The 19,283-nt window shown below is 33.0% G+C and overlaps 1 protein-coding gene across 4 annotated transcripts; it reads left to right on the top strand.

The window, feature by feature from the left end:
• The first annotated feature begins 717 nt into the window (after positions 1-717).
• On the top strand, positions 718-18,369 carry LOC106065695 (uncharacterized). Of its 4 annotated transcripts, XM_056033487.1 has the most exons (8): positions 718-859; positions 5,310-6,115; positions 6,841-6,945; positions 9,049-9,213; positions 9,831-9,935; positions 10,389-10,511; positions 11,104-11,159; positions 14,153-18,369. In XM_056033487.1, exons 2-7 carry the CDS (start codon positions 5,767-5,769, stop codon positions 11,118-11,120), a joined length of 864 nt encoding a protein of 287 aa, XP_055889462.1. In that variant the 5' UTR covers positions 718-859; positions 5,310-5,766; the 3' UTR covers positions 11,121-11,159; positions 14,153-18,369. The 4 variants fall into 4 exon arrangements, 3 of the variants coding, with proteins under 3 accessions (XP_055889462.1, XP_055889461.1, XP_013080040.2); XM_056033486.1 differs by having other exon boundaries at positions 720-1,767; positions 11,104-18,369; XR_008778607.1 differs by lacking the exons at positions 11,104-11,159; positions 14,153-18,369 and adding an exon at positions 10,038-10,176 and having other exon boundaries at positions 722-859; positions 10,389-10,512.
• The last annotated feature ends 914 nt before the right edge of the window (positions 18,370-19,283 follow it).

The following is a 19,283-nucleotide window of genomic DNA, read 5'->3' as shown; positions in this document are numbered from 1 at the left end:
TGTATAATAATAATAAGGCTAGTCTAGGAGTCCGAAGATTAGTGAGGAATGCAGTATTTCCCGTGGCTGCGCAGTCCCAACTGTGACCTATATATTTTGCCACATTCAGGGCAAGCATAACCATTGTCCGCAGGTGGTCTATTTAGATTTTCTTTTCGCCGTCTGCGTTTGTCCTCGGCAGCGGATTTTCTTTTGGTCTCAAATGTGTATGCCGCGGCCTTCGTGAGTGACCTCCGGCTGTTTCGTTCTGAAGCCGCATGCAACCAGGTGCTCTCTTCTATGTCAGCCAAAGAAAGTTGACGCCTAAGCTGGTCTTTGAAGCGTTTCCGTGGGGCGCCTCTGTTACGTCGACCACCTTTTAGCTCACCAAAAAAGTCTGTATAACATAGTCTTGAAATAGTTACGCTAAATTGTAAACATAGTAAAAATAAAAGGACATGACGAAATGGGGGGGGGGGTGCTATACAAAAGAATGAATGAAAAACTTAAGAAACTACAAAAGTTTGGCAGACGTGAAAAAGAAATAGAGAAACAAATCAATGTCAAGGAGGTTATAGTAAATGTTCATTGTTGCCAACTATATTATGAAAATTAATTTCTGCTACAACAAGCAAAACAAAACAAAAAAAAAAAAGCGTAGAAATTTGATTTTACAAAGCTGAAACATACGTAAAATATAATCCCATACCTATGAAAACAGCGAGTTTATCAGCTCCTACCTAAATAGATAGCTATTAATAACTATTGCAAACATCGTTCGAGATATAAATTAAGATGGCGGCAGAGTCTTCACATTGTGCTTGTTTTTTCCCTAATGAATAGATTTCTGCAGACAAATTGGATTAAATATACGCTATAAGTAAGAAAAATGATGTCATTGTGAATTAAAGTAATTTAATTGTTACTTTGTTTCATTACGAAATGAGTTGCTAAGTAGTGCACAAACAGTTCCTGGAGTCTACGTTAAAGCCGTGACTCGGTTAATGGCGACGACAGAATTTTCTTTTATACCAGAATCCTCGAAATTTTTTTCCTCAGAAAGCTACACGAGCAACATAGCAAGAAAATGAGCCCCAAATGCTTCAGTGAAAGCTATAAAGCAATTGGCTTCCTAACTCAGGGGTCCCGTGTTAATTAAGAATTTTTGTTATTGTCAGCTGTATAATTATAAAACAAAAAGCCATGTAACATTGGGAATTCCTAAATAAACTATTGTCTTTGCTAATGACTAGCGTCTAAAGATACCATTCACGTTATCTGTTAACTTAATCAAGTTTGTAAGTTCCTATCTTGCGCATGTAAAAAAAATTATGTAGGCCCTACTGTATATGCTATAATCTCAGAACAAGGCATTTTAGCTTATTTCAACTTATTTAAACAAACTTTTTTTTTCTCTGTCATTCTTTTTTTTTGTTTTGTATTCAGCTCCACATCTAGGTTTTCGTAGTCATTTAAAACATTGAACTCATTCCAAATCGTAGGAAACAAAGACATTGCCATTAGTATGTTTTAGTTGATCGGATTTTTTTTTGGTCAGAATTGAGACTTTTACATTCTAGCCCTAAACCTTCCACAGGCAGAGAGAGGGGGTGGTAGTGGGAAATATTCGAAACCGTACCACAACGCCAGGCAGCCATCTTTAAGTAGACAATAATGAAATCGGTGCATGAAATCGAATCTGAAAATTGATCTTCTTAGTTAATTAGTATAACAAAATCAAGAACATGTTGGCGTCTTATTCTCTGGAATCATAGTCTTAGAGTAGAGGTGTCATTTTTTTCAAATCTTAAATATTTCCGATAGGGTAATGAGCTTTTTGCAACTGTATGAGCAATTGAAAAAGTGAAAGATGTTATACATTTAGATGTAGAGCTTACTAGATCTAGATATGGATGACACTATAGGCCTACTGTACTATACATGATATATTTGTGTGCGTGTGCAAACATCCCATTTAGTATAACTCAGATTTAATTTAAATGTATTTTATCATAGATCAAGATCTAATCTAAATATTTATGCTGTCATAGATCTGGATCTAATTTAAATATGTATGCTGTCCTAGATCTAGATCTAAATTAAAGATGCATGCTATATGTGGTATATCATCATTATTTTTATTGTATTATACGAATTTATACTATATCTATATCTATATCTATCTATCTCTCTCTCTCTCTCTCTCTCTATATATATATATATATATATATATATATATATATATATATATACACCGAACGTGTGTTCACTTAACATATATAACATTCTATATATAATAGAACTTAATAATTCACGACACCACAATTGGCGACGAAAAAGGGACACAACCAGACACGTACAATGAAGGTAAAGAAACGTTTATTAATTACAAAGAAAGGCTTGATGCCTACTTTATTGCAAGCAGTACTCCATCGGAGAAAAAGACCCTATTTTACTAGCCTCTAAACTGCAAGACTTATATTACATTAAGGTCATTGGCGTACCCAGATTTGCCCATCCTCAAATCATATGAAAAGCTTTGAAAGTTGCTAAACAATTATTACATCCCTCCCCCATTGGAGATTATGGAAATATTTACATTTCACAACAAAATTCAAGAAGACTACGAAACAATCAATGAATTTATAATTGCTATAAAAGCACTGTCAGAACACTGTAAATTTAGGCCCGGCTCTCCAAGATTCATTTAGAGATAGATTTGTTTGTGGTCTAAATGATGTAAACATTCAGAAAAAAATTCCTTCAAGAGGCCAATCTAACATTATCGACAGCTATCAACATAGCTATAGCCATGGAGACGGCCAATGGAGATGCAGAACAGATTCAGTCTAATCAAGCTCAATCTCTACATACAATGCAAACCAACAGGAGCACAGCAAAAGCTGAACTACGAATGAAAGACAATCTCTATACAAGAGATCAAAAGGAACCTTACAACTCATCTCCATCGAAACAAGAAGATTAAGGAGACATCAGAACTATGTGTGTCTCCTGTGGCTACTCGAATCATTCAAGAGCAAAATGCTTCTTTCGCAGTGCTACTTGTTTGTGTCTCCTTTGGCTACTCGAAACATTCAAGAGCAAGATGCTTCTTTTGCAGTGCTACTTGTTTCAAGTGTGTCAAACAAGGTCATATAGAGAAAGCATGCAAAAGAGAAGGAAAGATACACAATGTATAAGAAGCTATAGAAGAAAAAAAAATTCAGCTTGTCAACAAACACAAACAAAATGTGCATCAAAATTAATATCGACAGAATTGACACAGATATGGAAACAGAAACGTGTTCTGGGCTAGCATTAAAGACCGTAGAAGATTACAAGAACATCTTTCAAAGAAACCTAAAACTTGAATGCACTAATGTCCACTTGAGAGCCTATACAAGAGAAGAAATACTCCCTTTGGGAAAAGCGAATGTAATAGTATGCCATCATCATGAAACCAAGAAACTTCCTCTGTAAATATTGAGTAAAGGCAGCAATTCTACACTAGGAGGTGAATGGATAAAATCTCTGAAGATCAACTGGAGTGACATCAAACAGTTAATATCCTCTGAGTCTTATATTCAAAAAAATATCCATTGACTAATCAAGGAATTTGAAGAGGTCTTCTCAGATAGAATAGGCATAGTTAGAAACATGCAGGCAAACATAGCAATAAAAGATGAGGCTAAACCAGAACTCTGCAATGCAAGGCCCGTCCCTTATGCTATTAAGGCAAAAGTAGAAAAGGAGTTGAATAAACTAGAGAATGAAGGAATTCTGTCTAAAGTGAATTTCAGCGATTGGGCAACATCAATAGTAGCACTAATGAAACCATCAGGCGACTTATGTCTTACTATTTTTATCAATTAATCTCTCTGCACATTTCATTAAATTTATATGCATGAAAATAAATAAAATAACAAGTTTCAATTTAGACTAGAGTTTAGTTATTGTTGTATTCTATTTAAAATTTAAATAAATAGGAAATAATCCAACCTAAAAAATAATCAGTGTCCCGCTAAACTATCCGAATACGCTGAGTGTTCGTTCAGGATAAAGTTTGGGAAACACTAATCTTGATGAAGTATGAAGTCCGTGTCGGATGTGTGAATATGGATTTTGTCTATTATTTATTGACTTTCAATATTATTCAAATTTTAAATATGTAATAAATAATGTAACAATATGGAGTTGTTAAGTTTCACACACAAATAAATGTATCAAAAATGTTAATTTTACATATTTTTAAGTCTAAATTTATTTATCACCTATGTTCTAGTAAAATCGCATACATATAACTAAGCCACTACAAGTTCAGAACCTGACTAGAATAGCATGATACAATGTCTTAAAAGAAAACAAAGCCTATACTATGTGTAATTGTATCCATTAGTTTGGTTCAGTCATGTAATTAAATTTGTAATAGATCTAGACCAGTGATTATAAATCTGTGCGATTAGAAAAAAAAATGTTTTTGACTTTTGCTTTTAACGTTTTCAAAACGCTATGATCCTGACATTTGTCTGAACCATGTGGGAAAGGAGGGGGGGGGGGTGAAAGAAATGAGTACCTGGGCGAATGTTACCATGATCGCTTTTTAAATGCATATACAAACTTTTTCACTCTGGGCTAAAGCCTTCGCAAAAGGGACTAATTTATCTTATAACACAACATGTGTCAAGTAAGATGTCTTTCCCTTGTTCGATAACAAAGAAAAAAATGTATTACCTATAGTATAACTAATAGTTTTTATTTAAATGGATTCTTACTTTGTCAGGTATAAGAAATAATTTTCAAAACTACAACCTGATTCTAGAATAGGTTGTGGGAGAAATTACGTATACAAATATGTTACCTGACAGATTGAGTGCGTTGATATATTATAACCTTTAACAAAAAAAAACAACAACACATATGTGGGATAAATACAAGATAGATAAAATACTGCAAATGTGTTGTTTCCATCTGCCTTGTTTCATGTCTTCTGAAATAATAACCTTTAATAGTTTTGGTCCGAACTCTTTGTTTTTAAAATCAGTTACATTGAGATTTACAGCTTAATTTTGAGGCTTCAATTTAATGAAATATTTTTAAAAGTGCATCGGACATCGAAAGGAAAACAATTTTCGACTCAAAAACTTTTTGGGCCTTGAGAAGATAAGCGAATATGTTATACTTTTTTTTGTTTTCTTTAGTTTTCTATTACATTAAAACAAGGCACATAACTTTCAACATATTTTAACTTGCATTGAGACTACATGATTGTTATTTGATCATTGTTTACTAGCTGTAAGTCTTTAATAACTTTTGTTGATTTATATCTTCAGTTATATCAATCCTTTGGAGGCACAATGTGAAGAACAAATATGGAAAAAATCAAAGGCTTTGTATCAATCTGTATTGCTTTTCTTTCTCTGAGTTTTATATTACTTTCTGAATTCTGTGAAGAGACATTGAGCACTTTCTGCGATACTAGAATCTCCAAATCACAAACTATGTCAGCCAAAGAAATTATGTGGCCACCTTTTATCTGCATCGTGTCTTTAAACAAACAATTGTTATCTTTATAATATCGCTAAAAAAAAGGAACTCTGTAAATTTAGAGGTCAAAGTAGCCTTAATGACAGCAATATTATTGTTAGTGAAGCACCCGAAATATTTTGAATTAAATGCAGATTTCGACGTTTATAGTTCAAAACTCTTTAGACTCTACAAGGTATACAGTTGGTCACAAATTTAGCGAAGACTTTACAGATACACTTCTGAATTAGGAGCAAGCATCAGATGTATTCACCGTTCGACTATCGTTTTGTAAACTTAGCAACGTATCGTTCTGTTCCGCGACAAGATCGGAGCCACTACTCGTTTCTGATTTTATCAGAAGCAGGATTTTATTACTTAGGAAATGGTGATTTAATTCGGTGCGATAGTTGTGGTAAGATAAATGATTTTCTGTCAGTGGAAGATAACCCTCACAGTATTACCTACCATAACGAAAGATGTGCTAGAGTTACCACTTCTACGGATGAAAGTAATCAGAACAATGCTGCGTCCGAGTCTGGAGAAATTCTGAGTACATCTAATCCCACTATGTATCAACAGGTTCAACAAAATATTAATAATTTAACACAAGGTATGCTTTTAAAAATTATCTTCGATTAAAAGAAAGTATTTTTTTTGGTGGAAAACATTACTAATTTTAATTTTTAATTAATTATAACCATTCTTTAAAGAACTATGTTATTATTACCCGATAAGATTTATTCATGTTATTTAATTCATTCTACTCTTTGTAATCACGGAAACACATTATTTAGCTCCTGTTATTACCTTACTATTATTTGAACTTCAAAACAAAATAATTTCTAGTAAAAATATTACTTTAAAGATATCCTTAGGAGATACGTGGTCGAGAGGCTATGTATGCTTGAACTTGGTTTCGTTTGGCTACCTATGAAGGTTCGATGCCCGACTCGTGCAGAGTTATGTTTACAAAGTGCTAAAAGGCAGCACGGAAAACCTTCTCCCAGATCCCCCCCCCCCCACTGGCCCATAAGTAAGATCTGAACATGCTACAAGCATGAAAGTAGCGCTATATGAAAAGCTTTAATTTGATTGAATTTACAACTGACGAGCAAGATCTTTTAGAATTTCCACGTTCAAAAAAATATGCATGACTGAATGCATGACTGAATGCATGAATGAATGCATGACTGAATGTATGACTGAATGCATACATGAATGCATGACTGAATGTATGACTGAATGCATACATGACGCGTAGGACGTAATCATCTTCTTTTCTGAAGTAACGTCTGTATTACTTAAGATAAGATATGTAAATATACAATTCCACAGATGAAATTAGACATAATGCAGCATCACAATCTAGCGAACTTCAGAGTAACTCCATTACTCATCAAAATCTAGTGGTTGCACAGAGTATTGACATTTCTTTACCAGGTAATGATATTAAAGCTTACCTTTGATTAGAGCAAAAAAAGAAGTATCAGTTGAATATATTAAATATCTTAACGTAACGGGTGCTTTTACAACCATAATTCTAATGCATGAAAATATTTTATATTTGATTTAAAGTTCTATCTTAATTAGACAGTTACCTCCGCAAGAATATTAGACCTGTTCATTGAACAAGTAAAATATTCAAAAAAATATTTCAAAATAAAGCTTATTTATTTAGTGCAATTTTAGATCTAGCCATTCTTTTGACTTAATTGTGAAATTAATTTGTAATAGAACTAGACTAACACTAACAATAATAAATCTTCACGATTAGAATTATTTTGATTTTGTTTAGTGTAATTTCTTGCTTTTAGTAGGTTCCATTGTGGACCATTTTTTTGTGGGGGCGGGGGAAAGAATGGGGGCATTTTGGGAGAAGGCTTCCGCGATGGCTTTTTAAAACAAATAAAAAAAAAAAAATTCTTCGACTTGAATTCGAATTCGAGGGTTCAAGCCTCCTCAAGCCGACACATTATCCAGTGAGCCAGCCAAGTGCGTGTCACAATAGAAAGTTAGCTGTTAGCTTCAAATTTTTTGTCGACGACCTACACTAGGCTAATTTCTCCTTAGTTAAGGGCATTACATAATTGTGAAAAGTTTCAACTTTATTCGAGAATGGGAAGTTGGAGAAATAACGTGTACAACATTTGTACCTGGCGGAGTTATTTGATAAAAGGTTTGTAAATAAATTTCCATTATTTATATTCTGTTAAAAATTATGTAAATACAAATTCTAAAAAACATTTATTCTGGGCGTAATGATTGCAAATTAGGACAATTAAAGCTGTTGGCAGTTTGTAGATCATAGCTACTGATATTTGGAAGGAAAATATCAAAACTTGACTTTTTACCAGCATTAAAGACCCGAGCAAAAAAACATTAGAGTCCAGTGTGTACATATTTGCCTTCTTTTGATCTAACAGTACATACTATGGACTTGACATATCTCTCTGATCATGTCTATTATCGATCTTCAGAATCCAATGATAGAGATGAAATAGTTGTTAGATTCCAACTAGTTAGCTGGCAGTATACAACTTTAGATTATACTCGACCTACGGAGTGACGTTGATTTTGCAAATTGAACAGCTCGCTATTGGCATTTTCATTTCAAAGCTTTTATCAACTCTGTCTAGTCAAAGGTTTGTACACGTTATTTCTCCCACACCCAATTTAGGATCAAGCTGAAATTTTCCGCAATTATTTCTTTTACTGGAAAATAAGAATAATAAAATAAAAAAATAACCAATTGGTTAATTAGCTATTGGTATTAAATTATTTGTTGTGTATCTCGAACAAGGGAAAGAAATTGAGAGTAACTGGAGTTATGGTATAAGCTGAATTAGTTCCCTTTATAGATCTTGGTAAACACAAACCTGAAAAATAGGACAAGACTATAATAATAATAGATAACTATACAATCCTCCATGTTCATAAACTCTCTGCTAGCAAAGTGGCTACCGTGTTGGCTTGAAAAGCCTGAGTCATGTGTTCAAAGACACGTCATTCCCCATTTTTTCTAGATGCTTTTTACTGCTAGTCTAGATTTATTGCAAGTTTAATTACATGACTGATACAAAATAATTGTTACGAGTATTTTTTAAAAAATGTACTTGTTACTATATTTAAAAATTTTAAAACTATTTCAATATTATTAACAATTCTTTCTCATTTGTCTCTTTGTCGTTCCATTATTATTGTCTTTGTAGAGCGAGTCTAGTATGTATCCTAAACCATGTAAACAGAAGTCTAGACCTATCTCATTTGTGGATAATTAAAAGGGGGGGGGGCACCTCAAGAGAATATGACTTAAAGCTCTACTCAAGTCAAATGTCGAATTTTAAAATTCAAATTCCTAGTGTTGTACTAGGGATTCTAACAGGAGCCCCCTTGTTAGTACGCCAAGCTGTTTAAACTACTCTTCCACATCTCCAACCAAATAACTTTTAAAAAAATTCGTTTAAACTCAATATTAAAGTCAAATAACTTATGTTTAGGTGTTATGAAAAATCATTTGTACTAGATCAACTTTATAATGTACAGTTGAAGTACAAAGACAGAGAGGAAGGCATATAGATGGTGCACAACAAGCCCCGACAAGCACAGCAAGTGGTGAAACAAAGCCGAACCTTGATGCCACAGAGACCACAGAAAGTCCACAACATCATAACACAGATGAACAACACAGGGATGAAAGCATCAATATTGGTAAGTCTTTATTACATCCTCAAACCTCCATAAATAGTATTATGTGTGTTTCTGTAATGAAGTTTCTATTTGTCTAATGATCAGTTATTATCATATTTAAAATCAAAAGGTCAAAAGAGTATGGCAGCTCAGGAAGAATCCAACACACTTAAAGAACAAAGTAGTACCATTTAGAACAGCATTGATAGTAGCAACGATATTGGTATGCCCTTAAAACATCCGCAAATCTCATTTTCCATAAATAGTCTTATGAGTGTTTCTCTAATTGTGCTTTTACAATACCTTTATTAAGTCTGAACTTCTTGGCGGAACCTGGGTGGGTGGTTAAAAACTTTAAAGAAAAAGTTTACTATTCTTTATAACGGTCTGCTACTGAACAGGTTTTGATGATGCGATAAACCTAAAAAATAATCACTCTCTAAGAAATAAAGAACGTTTTATCAGATTTGACGTAGTGCTTTTAACTTGTTCTTGTTATTATTCTTTGAACTCGAAGACACGCCTTATTATAAGCTAAATAAAGAAGGTATTTTATTTTCTACAATAATTTGTTTTTAATGCTTTTTTTAAATATAGAGTTTAAATGAAATGGTCACTATTATGTTTTAAATCAATAGGACAGGAGAGTATGACAGCACAGGAAGAGTCCGAAAGCTCCAGAAAACAACAAATTAGAGCCATGTGGAGCCACGATACCCATGGCATTACCTGTAGAGCGCCATGTAAGATACAGTTCTGTATTTGATATTTATAAGAAAACAATTTCTACTTTGAACTTGACCGTTACAATGTTGTAATCAACTCTCTTCTATTATTTCTTTCAGGTGTTAAATGATCCAAAAAACAAAACAAAAACAACCCCTAACAATCCAAATATACAAATGCATTCGCTGTGAAATCTTTGATACATAAGGACGATATAATTTGAAATCGTAATTTGTATATTTAAAAAAAAAGATATTTGTAAGTAATTAAACGGTAATATTTCAAATCCATCTGATTTTCGCTCACAATTAATCAATATTTACGATAATGTCTTGTATGATCTAATCAACTCTTTCGTCCTTTATATAAGGGACACAACCGATATTTATAGTTTCACCTCCATTTTGAAAATCACCCATGGATTTTTAGACACTAAAAATATGTAATATTTTGGTTTCTTTTTTGTCTAGCTTTGGACATTCAAATTAGACGAGACTTTTCCAATCAAGAAACTCACTTAAGGAGCTTTAGACAATGGACAGGGTATCACATTTTGGATCCCGGAGATTTAAGCTTATTCTACTATTTGAAAGGTAATTATCAGTATAGAAAGCATCTAAGGCCCCCTTAACTCTTCCAACAGAGGTGCATGTATTCCATAAAGGACATATGCTGCTAAGGTTATCTTAATCAACCCTACATTTCTGATTATGGTGTGAACGAAAATACATGCGTTTTAAAAGCACCCACTGAGAAAACATCTGGCAGCAAATGGCTTCTAAAAGAGCTAGAGAACTCTTACATGACTGCCTCACATCTTGGGGTCAAGCCTCCTCCATGAGGAGGTGCCGCATAGGAAGTGCTGTAAAGAGGCTATGTTCTAGCTAGGGAGGCTTACAAAATGCTCACCCTTTCACAAATGCTTGCCAGCGGTGGCAACAAGAAAACGTCTACCACACTAGACGCTTCCCACAGCCTTTTGGCAGACCAAATCTTTTTCAATTGTGGCAAAATATGAAGGTCACAACCGAGTCTGCGTAGTCATGTTAAATACTGCACTCATTTATAGAGCATCAACGTTTGCAGAGTGCTAGAAATATGTTTTCAAAATTTTACCTTGCCATACAAAGTCTTAAAATTGGTTTTCGTTAAAAGAATATTTTTTTTCTTCTTACATTTGAAAAGGCCAAGTTATAATGTGAAATGTTGGAAATGCCACGAATCAATCTATATACACGAAGGTATGGAAAACATTAGCGAACTTGCAAGGGAGCTAAGAGAAGGGCGCCCTATTCTTTGCTCTTGTGCTAAACGCCTACGTTTATTAGCTTTATTATTGGCTTTAGAAACTAGTTCATCTGACGTCTAGTGCGTTTCACTGAATTGTTTTTAACTGCTATGAACAAATGAATCTTTATTTTTACAAAGCTTATAGCAACTCACTCTGTCTGTCTGTCTGGCCAAAAGTTTGTACACATTAATTCTCCCACACCCAAATATTGGATCAAAGCTGACATTTTGCAGAATTAATTCTTCTACCTGACAACACAATAAATACCAATTAGTTAATTAATTATTTGGTAATAAATTACTTTGTTTGGTATCTCAAGCAAGGGACAGAAATAGTACTTGACTGAGTTATTGGTATAAGCTGAATTAGTCCTTTTTATAGATTGTCGTTTGAGGCTTATTACAAATTTAATTATTTTTTTTTTGTATTTTGCATTATATATAGTTTATTATAGTTCAATGTTGTAGCTTTGTTTTTATAGTTGAAAAACTTGTAAACTGTTTGTAAACAAATGTCCAACATTAATTCATAAACGAATACATTTGTGCTGGAACTTTAATTGCTAAATAAGAGATCTTACAATCGTACCATCAAAGTCGGTAGGTGCTATTCTAAACCGACCGAATCTTAACTTGTATAGCTAGTCTGGAAGCGCTTTTCTGAACCGACTGAAAATGTTTAGGCGCGACATTACAAATCCAAATTTTAGGAGATATATTGTCGGATTGAATCTATTCTTCGACACTCTTTTAACAAAATTCCAACCTCGCTGTTCATTAAACAAAACGCTACAGATAATTTTTTTTTATATCTTATAAATAGCCGACTTTCCTTTGAAACAAGAAGATAATTACATTCTACGCAATTCCATGAGTACATCTAGTCTTGCATGTTAATTTAAGACCTAAACTCTTCCAGAATGGATGTTTGGTCGTGTGGTATGCGCTTTTCACTGTCGTACAATGGTCCCGGATTCGAAACCTGAGAACTTCATGCTTTTTGTTTTTGTTTATCTTCCTGCAATTGTAAAGAAACTATTGGGTATTGCAAAACATATTTGTAAGCCTATTTCGTTTTTTCGTAACAAAATTTTGTACTACAAGATATATTGCAAAACATGTTGGTACGCGTTTATTTGAAACATAATTTTGTTCTTCTAGGTGTATTGCAATAATTACAAAACATGTTGGTAAGCGTTTTTTAAACAAAAATCAGTCCTACTAGATATATTGCAAACATGTTGGTAAGAGTTTTATGCAAATTTTATGCTACTAGATGTATTGCTAAACATGTTGTTAGCGTTTTTTTTGTAACAAATTTAGTAGCAAAAAATGTTGGTAAGCGTTTTTTCGTAACAAATTTGATGCTACTAGATGTATTGCTAAACATGTTGGTAAGCGTTTTTTCGTAACAAATTTAGTAGCACAAGATTATTTGCAAAATATGTTGGTATTTGTTTATTCGTAACAAATTTTATGCTACTAGATGTATTGCTAAACATGTTAGTAAGCGTATTTTCGTAACAAATTCAGTAGCACAAGATGTTGGGAAGCGTTTTATTCGTAACAAATTTTATGCTACTAGATGTATTGCTAAACATGTTAGTAAGCGTATTTTCGTAACAAATTTAGTAGCACAAGATGTTGGTAAGCGTTTTTTCGTAACAAATTTAGTAGCACAAGATGTTGGTAAGCGTTTTTTCGTAACAAATTTAGTAGCACAAGATTATTTGCAAAACATGTTGGTAATTGTTTATTCGTAACAAATTTGATGCTACTAGACGTATTGCTAAACATGTTAGTAAGCGTATTTTCGTAACAAATTCAGTAGCACAAGATGTTGGTAAGCGTTTTTTCGTAACAAATTTGATGCTACTAGACGTATTGCTAAACATGTTAGTAAGCGTATTTTCGTAAAAATTTAGTAGCACAAGATGTTGGTAAGCGTTTTTTCGTAACAAATTTGATGCTACTAGATGTATTGCTAAACATGTTGGTAAGCGTATTTTCGTAACAAATTTAGTAGCACAAGATGTTGGTAAGCGTTTTTTCGTAACAAATTTTATGCTACTAGATGATTTGCAAAACATGTTGATAAAGTTTTTTTCGTAACAAATTTAGTAGCACAAAATGTTGGTAAGCGTTTTTTTGTAACAAATTGTGTGCTACTAGAATATATTGTTAAACATGTTGGTAAGCGTATTTTCGTAACCAATTTCGTGGTACTAGATCCTTTTGTTACTAATGACTTGCACCTTAAAGTAAGCTAAACATCTATGAAATATTCGCTACTGACAAGACTAGAGTAGACATTCTCTTTCTCAGATTCCATGATTAGAAACTTTAAAAAGGCTTATTAACAGTTATAAATGACTTGGAAATAACATAAAAAAATAGTCACTATTTAATACATGAAAAAATAAACTGTCATATTTAAGTCACTACCATATACATATATAAAAGGATTCGTCTGCGTCAATGCGTTGCAACTGAACACTGATATACTTATATATATATAAATATATATATATATATTAATATATATATATATATATATATATATATATATATATATATATATATATATATATATATATATGTTAATATATATTTATATATATATGAGAGAAAGAGAGAGATAGGCCAGTCTATATATTTCTATTTCTATAGCTATGGCACAAATATATCATTTTTATACCCCAAAAAATTATGAAAATAAATAATGGTAAACATTATAAACGTTTCGAAGCTTATTAACGTGATCTAAACTAATAATGAAAACTAATTAGTTCAGTGATTTATAATGTAGACACTATAGTCTAATTGTTTAATCGCAATGAGAATAAAATTAAGCAATAAATTTAAGTAGCTAAGACTGTAATAAATACTATTTGAATAAATAGTAACTTACTGTAATACCATTTATTGTATATCATGAACACAGTATTTTGACCTTTGTGACTCCACATGAAATGACAAAAGGGTAATTTTTTTTCTTTTCAACATTTTTCTTTTTTACAATTGGTTAATATTTTATTCTTTACAACTTTTTTGTTTTGTTTGTGGTTTTGTAATAGGGTGTTAGCTTTACAAATGGGTAATATTTTATCCTTTACAAACTTTTTTTTTGTGGTTTTGTAATGAGGTGTTAGCTTTACAAATGGGTAATATTTTATCCTTTACAAACTTTTTTTTTGTGGTTTTGTAATGAGGTGTTAGCTTTACAGTTTAGCTCGACCCCGCAATATATTGAAGCCTTATGGTTTTTACAAAGTCTGTCTGTCTGTCTGTCAAAAGATGTACACGTTATTTCTCGCACACCCATTCTTTCATCAAGCTGAAACTTCGCACAATTATTCATTTATACAGACAAAACATTAATCAATTAAAAAGTTACTGGTGATACATTATTTTGTTTAATAGCAACAAGGGAAACTAATGCTTCAGTATTCACATATATGATTAAATTTGTTGGGTTTAGTCCCCTTAAATAATGTTAAGTCTATTCCTCCCTCACGCTTTCTCCGATCAAGTCGGTACTTTAAAAAAATTTATTGTACCTAACAAAAAATGAACAAATAAATATAATTACTCAATTAGTCAATTAATTATTGGTAATTAATAATTTTGTTTGATATCGAATAAGGGACATAACTTGTACATTATTTGTAGATATAGTTTAAAGTACTGATCTCTTCCATTTTTTTTATTTTTTTATTTAAACGATTTTTTATACTTTGCTTATTATTTATTATGTTATGGTATTCTTTCCTTTTATTTTTATTTTCTTTTTTTAAATTTTTATTTTGTGAAACCATTTATTGGTGTTCCACGAAGAAGGAGAAGAACAATATATGTGTATTGTCCTGATAACCTAGTATATTTATTAATGAACTTAATTGGAAACTTAGATTGTTGTATGTAGGTCTCTTTTATCTGTTCTGTTCTTGTGACAATGTGACATTGTAACCTAAGGCTTTAATAACACACATGAATATAATAGTAGATTATATAGATCTATATGGTAGTACAACACGCTTTTGTGCAATTCACTTTTTTTTTGATCGATTTCATTCTGTTTTTAGGGTGGGGGATATTTTGTTTTTTTGTATTTTATTTTATATAGTAATTTCTTAGCCTTTGTGCTAGAGTTCATTAATTAAATAATTTGTTTATTTATAGATTTAATGTAGCGCAACTTTTATGTTTATAGCATGTTCAGAGCGCTATAATCCAATCTCATTTGTGGACCAGTGGGGGAAGGCGTGTATCTGGTTGGAGATTTTCCGTGCTGCCTTTAGGGCTCATTAAACGCAGATCTGCTCGAGTCGGGTGTTGAACCTCGAGCCCCCTTTGATCCAAGCCAAGTTCAAGCGTATTTAGCCTCTAGACAACACATCCCTTAAATTCAGTATAAGCCTTTAAATTTTAGCTGCACGCAAAAGAGGAAAACGGCTATCAGTTTTATGTGGTCTGTCTGTCAGTCCGTCCGACCTGTTTAGATAACAGAAGCTAGTGCAGATTTGGTGAAAGAAAGTAATTTATGAATTTATAATATATGCAGAGTATAAAGCCATTAGTAAATGGTTTCAAGTCTCCATCAGATGGTTGTTAGATGGTTGTTAGATGATTGTTACTAGTGTTAACATTTTACTGATACCTCAAAAACTACATGAATTGTTTGAAATGATCAGATGTTTAAATTCTTTTACATTTTAGACATCCTCTACCGAATCTCATGCTGCTTTTTTTAAATGTTTTTATTTCAAGTTTATTTTTTCCAGCTGATATTATGCTTTTTTTAATGCTTAATTTTGTTGTCTTATTTTTAAAACTATATTAGAGATAAGACATTTACATATTCTATAATGATATCGTAACATTTACCTACTCTTGACCATTGGTCTGTAGAACCACCTTCTCTCTCATTTCCTCTCTGTCATTTACCCAGATGAAAATCTCTCTCATTGACACGTCCTTTCATTCTTTGAGTCTTCCCGTCGATTCTTTTGTCTGTCCAGGGGCGTAGCTAAGAATTTTCCATCGGTTGGGGGCCCGGGGGGCCTTGACCTCTTTGGGGGACATGCATTTTGCGTAATATTTAATTCTTAATGTAAAAAAAACACTAATTTGGGGGCCCTACTCAAGTTGGGGCCTGGAGGGATTTTCAATTTCTCCCCTTTTCCTCCCCCCCACCCTAGCGCTACGCCACTGTATCTGCCTCTCCAACTTTTACCTGGGTCTCTTATAGGAAGGTCCTAATGAGTCACGTGATGTAATATGGCTGTACAAACTTTCCTTTTTTTTAACTAGGTCTCTTCATCTTTTAACTGCGTGGAAGATTTTGAGTGTGAAAAACCTTCTGGTTTATGTTTAGGGATCTCGAACACGGCTCTAACGATTTTCTTAGAAATTTGACAGTTGATGTTGAGAAAAAAAAATTTAGCTAGTTTGTCTCACTGGGAAAACTGTAGTTTATTTTGTTTTGTTTGTTTGTTATAATTTTTGAAAGTAAAAAAAGGAAATACATTTAAAATTGTCTACAGAACGAGAAAATAATTATCTTGAAGGGACTCTACGGCTTCGAGTATTTCCGCAATCCTTGATGAGTTTAATATATAAATTAATGTTCAGGAAAAGTGTTGGAGTTGTCTTCTAAATCTAGATCTAAAGGCAGTGACGTAGCTAGGAATCCGCCATCATTTGAGGGCCGGGTGTTGGGCTTGACCTCATAGGGGTCCCTTGCATTTAGCGTATATTTAATGTTCAAAAAGCACTCATTTCAGGGGCCCCCTCAAGTGCGGGCCCGGGGGATTTTTAAATTCTCCCACTCCCTACCCCACCCTAGCAACGCCTCTGATTAAAGTCCTATCATTGTAAGAATAGAAAGTGTAGTAGAGCTATACATTCGATTAACCAGGATGCATGGGGAGAATGGTCCATAGTTTTTTAAAATGTATCATTCATTGTGATCCTGTTTCAGATTTCTTATTTAAGACTGCATAATAATGTAGGGGCATTAATCTAGTACCGTATTAATGTATTATCTTAATAAACGGGAATAACTACAAGAAACGTATTATAGAAGGTTTAAGGCCATTCCGTCTTGTGACAAACAGTTATTCAAGCCAGTAAAATCACTACAAATATTCTTATCTTATACGTTGCAGACGTTAATTCAAAAGATAGGATTATTTAACCTAGGCGTACCCATATGTTCATCTAGTCATGGATGTTAAAACTCTATTAAGTCGTTGATTTTCCTGGCTACTCATTCCATGCTCTAATGCAGCGGTTCTCAACCCCTTATGCTCGGCGACCCCTTTTTACAATTCCTCACACTGCGGCGACCCCCCCCCCTCCCCCCGATACACAGATACAGCACTAGAAGAGTAGACAATAACAATCAATAGTTTCGATGGTCTTAGACGACCCCTGGCAAATCGTCAATTTACCCCCAAGGGGGTCGCGACCCATAGGTTGAGAACCCCTGCTCTAATGGCATTAGTGAAGAAAAATCACTTATATGTGTGTTTACTGATATACTAAGTTTAAAAAACGCCGCTTTATCTTTGTCCCTTTCTGAGTATTTTATTAGTTGTTGTTTTTTTTTGCCTTGGTAAGCTATAGCATATATTATTTCCACTTTACTCTGTATTCGTCTGTCCTGGAGTGTCTCTAGATTTAATTATTTTTCCAATGTTGTTACACTAGTCAACTTATTCCTGCCGTAATTGTTCTTGTTACATTCGAAAGTCAGGCGAAGTACGTAGCTAGAAATGTGTTTACAATCTCGTAGGGTTGTTCATTATACCAGTCTTTCAAAACAAGTGGCTTTGATGACAGTATTCATATGTGTGAAGATATCTGTGAACATCAGATGTAAAAGAAAAAAGAGATGAATGTAATGTACAATTAAAAATTGATTCCATTAGTATTGTTTTATGTTTGGAATCTAAAAATGTGTTTCAACTATACGGATGTTTACTGATTTTTTTTATAGCCTAAGTGTTTGGCTTCTATTTTATTGTAAAGTTCATAATGTAAAGATTTTGAAATTAGATGTAAATGTGGATTTTTTTTTTTTTAAAAAGATATACGTTTTGATATTTTTATTTGTTGAAATGTGTATGAAATAACCAAGAAATAAAAATTTACAATTGATTATCAAATCGTTGAATTTTTATTTGTACCATTTGAAATTTTCTGATATGATGAAGGAAGTTACATATACATGTAATGTTTACCTGCTTTGAAACATACATCAAAATTATAAATATTAGTATTAATTGTGATGAAAGTATAGCGGGCTGTAGGACTTATTGAATTAGAATATGTAGAAATTAAAATCAAATTCATTTTGTTAACTATCAATTAATCAATCAAATTTTATTAAACGACATAAAACTTATTGAAATTAATGTTAAAAAAGAAACCCCAGTCTTCACCGATATTCGAATTCAGGACCCCAGGTTCGTAAATCAAGCGCCTAACCACTCAGCCACCGCGCCCCCCAAGTATTCAGTCATAATTAGATCACTACATCACAATGGAAAAGAAATACATGAGCACTTTTATTTCATTGCAACAAAAAAACAAAAGTACATTGATATATCGATTATGTTAACAATGGGCCAAGAAAGATATAAAAAAAAACTCTGTGGTATAAGGAACATAGACTTGTGCCCTTTCTTTGAATCACTTTATTCGGCTTCCTTGGCGCCTCTAAGAACTGCTGACGGCCTCGTCTTGTTAACAAAAACACTGACATACATAACCGGAGGGCAGAGCAGTATAGTTTGCTCTTTGGTGACAGAAGAGTTATCTCTATGGAGTCTTGTTAACATTTCCCCAGGATACAGGTAGAACGGAACTAGACAAAACGGTATGACTCTGAGGATTTCCTAGCAGATGTGTTCAAAATGCGTTTGCTAATTAAACACTGAAAATTTAACACAGAAAAGTTAACACCAAAGCGTTAACACAGAAAGATTAATTTGGAAAATTTAACACGGAAAGAATAACATGAAAAAGTTAACACGGAAAGAATAACATGTTGTTTCTTGCGGCTAGTT

This window comes from Biomphalaria glabrata, chromosome 6, assembly GCF_947242115.1.
Source record: "Biomphalaria glabrata chromosome 6, xgBioGlab47.1, whole genome shotgun sequence".
NCBI lineage: Eukaryota > Metazoa > Mollusca > Gastropoda > Planorbidae > Biomphalaria > Biomphalaria glabrata.
The sequence above is the reverse complement of the archived record's forward strand: the minus strand, read 5'-3'. Positions and strand labels throughout refer to the sequence as shown.